Raw genomic sequence first — 7686 nt, 5'->3', positions numbered from 1 at the left:
TAAGATGAGCCGTGTAAATCTTAAAATTCGATTTTTTTAATAATTATATATTTTAGTAATTGTTCTCACTCGAAAATTTTAGTTGTATCCACCTTATATACAAATTTTATATGATTAATATATATATATACTTTAAAAAGACTATTTCTGAATCCACCACTAAAACTACGCATCCCTCAACCATTATGATTGAGCATCATTTCAAACTATTCGAATTAATTTTAAAATTATCAGATCGTTACGGGTGAAAATAATAGCATGAATATGAAACTTTTGGGGTGCATGTAAAATCTAACATACCATAGAAACAATATGGTTACTATAATACTATTACCTTGTGAACCAACAATAACTAGGGTTCCAAAAACAATGGTATACAAAACAGTAGTAGCTAAAATAACATAAATTTTGATGGTAACTTCTTTGATAAAGGAAAATATTATTATCCTTAAAATGTAGGGTTTAAACAGCTAGGATGAACGGTTATATCTGTAGGGTGTGTACGTTATCAATTGATTGAATTTTTTTTGAATCGATACCATCTTATAATCACGTCAAAATATTAAAAAACGTATAAATTTGATAACCTTGGATGGACTGAAGTTGGCATTTGGCATTATGGTTGAACGAGAGGTTGGCAAATGGTAGTGGAAGGGAAAATTCAAAAGAAAATGGTGAGAAGTTAAATGGAATGATGAACATTGGTAGTGGCAAAGATTCTTTGTATAAAGAGAGCGTCTGTCGTCCTATACTAATCATTATATTTCCTTTTAACCAAACACAAAAACGAGTGGAGTAAAGGATACCCATACGATGAGAAAAAGCAGGAAAAAAAGAAAAAGATTTAGTAGTAGCTAAGTTTGGTGAGCAGTCAGCATTAATAAACTACTAGTCTTGTCCACAGCAAATTCTGTATCTCTTAGAATGGTAAAAAAGACAAAACCCTCGAACCACACCACTTTTTTACCCTCTTTCGAAAGGTGAATTATGTATGTATGCATGTATGTATGTTTTAACTGTGGGTGGTGGTGGTGGTGGGTGAATCTAATTCCATCCAGGCTTTAAGCCAAAAGGGATAGTTTAAAGTTATACTTCTTTCTTTTTTTTTCCTTTTTCTTTTATGATTGAGAATGAACAAAAGAAGAAAAAATGGAAAGCTGCTGATATTTTTCTTGAATAATCTATATTTGGTTTCCATGAAGGGTTCCAACATTCAAACAGTGATGGCTTACTATAATTGGAAGAAAGTGCAATGGTTGATGACCTGCCATTGTCAATTCACTACTTATCTGCCTGCTTTCCCCTGCTAATATATAACCCATATATTTATTTGCAATTCAATGCCTTTCTCCCTTTTCACTTTCTTTTCCTCTTTTTGACACATCCGCATGTTGTATGCTCTCACTCAGCCGTTTCTTTTTGTTTTCATTTTTCCTGGACCATGAAATCTACAAGTTCATGCTTCAGTTACCAGCTTAATTTACAGATGAATCGGACTCGTGGTGGTGGTGGTGGTGACCGGTGAATCAGTCAATTGGTATGCATGAACATCATACCCCAAGATGATTTTATTTTATGAGGGGGAAAAAACAACCAAAGCTTTAGAAAAGGACTTGCACTTCATTCATGGTGGGGCAGTCTAATCTCCCAAAGGCAAAAAAACAGGAGATTTGTAAGATAAGATGGAAACAGTTAGAAGTGATTCTCCAGCTAGAATGGTCTGGTCTTCATGTCCTTCCGAGGTTAGCTGACCCACCCTGTTGAGCAGTGCTTTGCCCTCCACTGAAATGGCTCATGACAGGCGTACCTCTCTGTCAAAAGCTTCACATCCTTGGATCCTTCAGCCAAATTCCCTCTCTAATCATGATCCAACAATCGTAACGCATCATACTTTTACGGTGGTCTCTCCGGTCCGACAATATCTTTATCACCTGCTTCTGCCAACCAAAAATGACATCAGTACAACTAAAACAATTTCATTGCTGGTTTCATGTTCAAACTTACAATGATTGATCTTATCAATGTTTTCAAACATATGCTTCAAATAGTTTAGTTTTCACCCAGAAATGGACCTATCTAGTTTCAAAGTAGTTCTCGACCTACCGAAAGAATGGTTGCTTGCCTCACAAGTTACAAAAACCAAACACAACAGACATTCGAAGCACAACAATTTACCTGTTCCGGCTATGAGAAGAACCTAAGCTCGGAACTTCATTCAAACTACAGTTAGTGGAAACCGGAAAGTTCTTCTGCAGGCACATATGATGGACAATCCAAAGTTAAAGTCGAAATAGCAAAGACCAGAAATAGTGAAAGGTTTTTCAGGAGAAACCTTCCCACAATCTATTTCTCATGAACTCAAAGCACAAATGATAGCAAAATTGGACATGCGTGAACTCGAACGAAGAAAGAGTGTTGTTCAAGCTCGTTTACGAAGGAAATGAGATGATCATACAAAGGATCCACAATTCAAATAAATATTGGAAACAAGGGACCAGCCGTTCATTATATAATTAACAAAGGTTTGAGTTCCACATGAAGATCTAAATAAAGAAACAATGTTACAAGCTTTTTCAGACAGAGGTAAATTATTTCATGAACACTAGAATGGTGAATCAACCTAGACGAGAAATATAGCACATAAACCGAATTAGATAAAAAATGTGCTTCATGTCTAAGCATGTGACCTGTTTGTAAAGCTCAAAAGAAAATTTGAAGTCATGTTATGAAGCAAAAGAGAAATCATAAATCTTTCCCCTTTATAGATATTATTTCTTATAAAAAATGCTAGAGGAAAAAAATTTACAATGTTCTTCCTGTTCTTGAAATTCTATTCAAGCAGCATTCTCTATCTTAACAAACAAGAAGACTCCCCTGATGCAAATTCAAAGGCCCCAAAATCAACCTACGGTAAAAGATCGGAAAATGCTCAAACTGTGAGGCTCAGCAGTGGTAGGAACACAGTGTTTAACCCCAATGAATTCCCTCTTCCTCCCACCTGACTCTCCCAAAATCATCTAACATAAGTAAAACTGGTAAAATGTATTTAAAAAATCCTACAAATTTTCAAATTTCTAAAGAAATGGGGGGGGGGGGAAGTTGAGGAAAATATCAAACTGAGGATGTTTCAACTAGAACCTCATTCAGCACGTCATCCTCACCATGTGCCAAAGCGAACAGCTCTGCATCCTTCTCTTCATCGCTGGAAAAATTGCGCCTTTCGAGCTTGTTGTGTGCTGCGATAAATATCAACTTTTGAGCCCTTTCCATGCTTACCCTTGAATGTCCATGTGCAGCCATCCATCTCAACAAAGACCAACTGCATTTGAATCCACATGAAGTTGCATGGAGAAAAATAAGCCTAACTGCAACTTTTCCTAGGAACTTGAACTCGGTAAGATAAGTTTCCCACACAAGCCTACTGCTCTGCGGATTAACAATTTTCATTTTCCCCGTGATCGGATCGCTCTCCTTCATCTGCACAGCTCGTGCATATACGGGATCAAGCCCTTCTGTTCTCCATTTCATAAGTTCCATAAGAACAATATGAGCTTCCTCCCTGGATACAAGCCTGGTTATAAGCTTATCGACATCCTTTTCTTGCTCAGGTGTCAAGCATTTGAATGGGGGAAGGTACTTCCCGCTCATGTCCTTAATCAAATAAAGTGGATCAAGTATGTACGCAGCAGCCCAAGCAGGGTGATAGTTCTTCTTGAACCGCCTTTCGATCACTTTCTCTACTGGAGCTTCTGCAATCTGATACTTTGAACACCAATCCTTCACCTTTGTTCTAAGATCATCCCAAAGTGGCAGGCATTGCCCAACTAGTGGTCTTTCGGTCTCAATCTCATAAGCCATTTCTTTGATCAGTTTAACCAATGAATGTACTGCTTCTAAGTCATTCCAAAACCCCATGTCTCGAATCATCTCTGCAACTTCCATGGCAAGTGGATCCTCCATGGATAACATCTTATATGTTTCATCAAGCAAAACCAACTGAAGTGCCTGAGCGGAGTTGAGTATATCTTCAACCATTGTATACGCAGGTCCCAAATTCAAGCTTTCATGATCACGCAAGGGCACTCTCAATAACCTGAAACTCCCATACTCTTGCAGCTGATACTTCTGAAAACTACTCCGAATTTGACTCGTGTCGTTTATGAAATTAGCGAGCTTCAGGGCATTTTCCGTCACTGACTTGAACAAAGGAAGCTCCTTGCTGAAGTCCTTAATCAAACTATTAAAACCCTGAAATTGGCAAGAAAGATTAACCATCCAATGATGCTGATTCTCCAAATTCCTCAATGCTTTAGCCTTGAACTTGTCAGCAACAACTCCTGCACATTGCTGCACGGCATTCCCACAAATTCCCGTTATCGTCTCCCACAACACCTCCTCTGCATATGTAGAAGGAACTGAACCAGTGAGAAAAACTGCTCTTCTATACAAACTAGTCCCATTAGGCAAATTCACGGTCAAATTCACCAACCTATCTTCTCCACTGGGAAAGCTCTTTACTTTCCACCCATCAGCTGCAACCTGAAAGAACATGGCGTCTCGAATCCTTGCCTCGGATTCAGCTTTCAATTCCTCGTACTTAACATCCAATCTACTCCCAACAAGCTCCCTTGTTGAAACCGGTGGAAAGCCAACCTGATTAAGAAAAGCTCTGAACTTTGGATGTTCGAGACTCGAAAATGAAACCGACCCACAACACTCATAAATCCAATCAGCTAGAAAACCAACCGCACACTCAATCCGGGACTTGCTTAAAGTTGGCGCAGATGATGCTTTAGGACTTTTTAGCTTCTTTACACTATCTTCCAACATAGCCAAAGCACCCAAATCCTCTCTCCCTCCTGACAAAACCAAATGTTGCTGGTGTTGTGGTAACAAATTTCCACCACTCGGCGTCACAACCGCCCCAGGCGACGGAGAGTAAGCTAATTCCCCACATAACCTTGAAGGATCAAAAATAGCCAACGGTGTAACCTGATAAGAACAACCCGAACCCGAAACTGAACCAGAACCAGATGCAACAAGGACACCGCCAGTGGCGGTTACAGTAACCGAAGGTGCACTTCGTTTTCTACTGCTTTTAGTTGCGGTTGGTGTTGCCACCGTCGTCCGAGATGGAGAAACAGATGAAATGGGTTTAGCAAGAGAGTTGAAGTTGGGACATGTTCCCCGCTTTAGATGCTCCGAAGCTGTTCTCGAAGGATTGGAAGCTGAGAAAACGGCGTCGCATAAAGAACACCGGAGCTTCACAGCTTTGGGGAGTCCGTTATCGGTGTTGTGAACGAGTATGGGCTCGAGATGAGCCCAGTACCAAGCTCCTTTACCTTTGATAGCCTTTGTTCGAACCATGACTAACCCATCGTACCTTTTGAGCAAGGCCTTAGCTGCTAACTCATCGGCCGAGGCTGAGTCCACCGGGGTGGTGGTTGTATTAGTTGTGGCAGCCATTGCAGAGATAGTTAAAAAGAAAAAATAAAGATGGAAGATTTGGCAACACTTTTCTGAGCTTCACAGAAAAATTCTACTTCTTGTCTTTGTCTTTGTCTTTGTTGCTGTTGGTGTCGTTGTTTTTGTCATCATTTTCCTTCCTCTCCTCCTCGTTCCCCTGGATTATCAAAACGACGGCATCTTATGGGTTCTCGCATTTATCCGGGCAAATCCGCCGGCACTGGCCGGATCTTGACTTCCCGGCGACTTTCCACGCAGTTTTAGTTATTGGGTCTTTTTTTTTTCTTTAGCAGAAGAAATTTCAAAGTAAAATAGAGAAAAAGTGACGTGAAATGGGTAGGGTCGTAGGGTAAGGGAGAAATAAAGAGAACACGATAAAAAGAAGGGGTGAGTATTGTACTGACGCGCCGTCTAGGTGAGCGTGGGAGAGACAGGGAAGAGGAAGACGTTGATGGCTGGTTGTAAACTGGAGCAATGAGGTAAGGCGAGAGTCCAATGTACGAAAACATTTACTACCTGACTGGTTGTCACGAACAGGTGATTGGAGAGTAAAGCTCACGCTCCTTAAAAGGTAATAGTTTTGGTATCTCTTTCATGTTTGAGCCCTTTAATTTATTTTGATTAATTTCATTTCCAACCAATTTCTTTATTTCTCTTTTTCGTTGTTGGGGTTTTGTTTGTCTATGTCTGCTTCTTTCCCTTTTCCTTTTAAAATTTCATAATAATTTTTATATTATAAAAAAATGATTATTATTTGGGGATATTTTGTTTCTAGTTTTTGGGGAAGAAGGGGTTAAATTGGGGGGTTTACTATTGTGGGTGATGGGTGTGTGTTGTTTTTCTTGCAGGTGGTGGACATAAAAAGGGCAAACCAGGAATTTAATGAATTCCCCAACTTGGCCACAGCCAAAACAAAGTCTTTTGAAAAGTTCCACCAAATACCCTATTCCTATGCAATCAACGCCAAAGCTTTGATTTTTCTCTTTCTTTATTTTATAACCTTTTTACATAAATTTCACCCGTACCACCAATAATTACCTGTCAGGTATCCTCACCCCTAATATTATCGATCTAGCACCCTTTCTCACATAGTGGTAATATAGCACGGATCGCCATCCGTATCTTGGAGGGGTTCTGTATCTTGGAGGGGTTCTGTCCGAGCTGGCATAACGTAAGGAAAGGGCAAATCGTCATCCACACCTTCGCAGGGTTCTGTTCGAGTTGGCGCCACGTAAGGAAAGATGCAGATATCTACGGGGTTTCTAACACGTACGGAAGGCGCGATTCATGATCCGCATTGGTTGAGAGGTGGAGACCAGAGACATAAACATTCCATCTTCCGCGTAGAGAGTGCACAATTACGCTGGATGACGTTTCCATACATATGGGCCTTCCTCTAGATAGGGCTGTGATTTCTGGGGTAGCGGATGGTGAATGTCATTCCTTGTGCGAGGAGTATCTTGGAGGTGTATTTCAATTGTGGTCGAATACCGTTAAATTGGTTGGATACAACTTTTAAACATGTGTTGCGACGTCTCCGAGGAGCACGCTAAAATGTATGCACATGCTTGCATATTACAACTCATAAGAGGGATCATGATACCTGACAAATTGCACAACCAAGTTCATTGTATGTGGTTGCAATACCTCACAGATTTTCATCATGCTGGCACACTCAATTGGGGCTTGGTAGTTTTGGCATTTTTGTATAGGGAAATGTATCGAGCTACTAACTATTGAAAAAATGCTATCGACGGATGTCTCATTCTTTTCCAGTCTTGGGCGTGGCATTGCATTCCCTTTTTATGTCCGATGGTGAAAAAACCTGTTGGTCTTCCCACTATTATTGAGGTTTTAATTTTGATTTCGTATATAAATAATTTTGTTGAGTATATAATGAAAATTATTTCATTGAATAGGTGGTCAAGTGTAAGAAAAGATCAACGAGATTTTCTTGATAATTGGAAGAAATTAGGTTATTCATTGATCAAAAGGCTGGTATAGATGTATGTATTTAAATATTATTATCTACTTTTAATTATTGTTTTATAAATATTTTTTCGATAAGATTTATATATATATTTAGTTTCAATAGGCTCCTTATTCTACTAAAGAAATGAGGATTTGCATCCCACATCACTTGAGAGCCTATTAGATGCTTGGATGGCGATGGTCCCTCTGATATATTATGATATTATGGAGTGGCATCCTACTAATCGC

At 39.5% G+C, this 7686-nt stretch overlaps 1 protein-coding gene across 3 annotated transcripts; it reads right to left on the bottom strand.

Annotated features, from left to right (window-relative positions):
* Positions 1 to 1553: 1553 nt before the first annotated feature.
* On the bottom strand, positions 1554 to 5797 carry LOC120163589. Of its 3 annotated transcripts, none has more exons than XM_039173486.1 (2): positions 3139 to 5797; positions 1554 to 1937 (listed from the first exon to the last, which is right to left on the bottom strand). In XM_039173486.1, exons 1-2 carry the CDS (start codon positions 5464 to 5466, stop codon positions 1824 to 1826), a joined length of 2442 nt encoding a protein of 813 aa, XP_039029417.1. In that variant the 5' UTR covers positions 5467 to 5797; the 3' UTR covers positions 1554 to 1823. The 3 variants fall into 3 exon arrangements, with proteins under 3 accessions (XP_039029417.1, XP_039029419.1, XP_039029418.1); XM_039173488.1 differs by having other exon boundaries at positions 3162 to 5797; XM_039173487.1 differs by lacking the exon at positions 1554 to 1937 and having other exon boundaries at positions 2722 to 5797.
* Positions 5798 to 7686: the final 1889 nt, after the last annotated feature.

The sequence above is a fragment of the Hibiscus syriacus genome, unplaced genomic scaffold, assembly GCF_006381635.1.
Source record: "Hibiscus syriacus cultivar Baekdansim isolate YM2019G1 unplaced genomic scaffold, ASM638163v2 tig00111466_pilon, whole genome shotgun sequence".
NCBI classification, from domain to species: domain Eukaryota; kingdom Viridiplantae; phylum Streptophyta; class Magnoliopsida; order Malvales; family Malvaceae; genus Hibiscus; species Hibiscus syriacus.
The sequence above is the reverse complement of the archived record's forward strand: the minus strand, read 5'-3'. Positions and strand labels throughout refer to the sequence as shown.

Excerpts from the sequence above, each read along its gene's own strand:
- LOC120163589 (XM_039173486.1), bottom strand. The coding sequence starts at position 5,466 with ATGGCTGCCACAACTAATACAACCACCACCCCGGTGGACTCAGCCTCG. Across the intron at positions 1,938-3,138 it reads AGGATGACGTGCTGAATGAG|AAGCAGGTGATAAAGATATT; the intron begins GTTCTAGTTGAA and ends TTTGGTTGGCAG.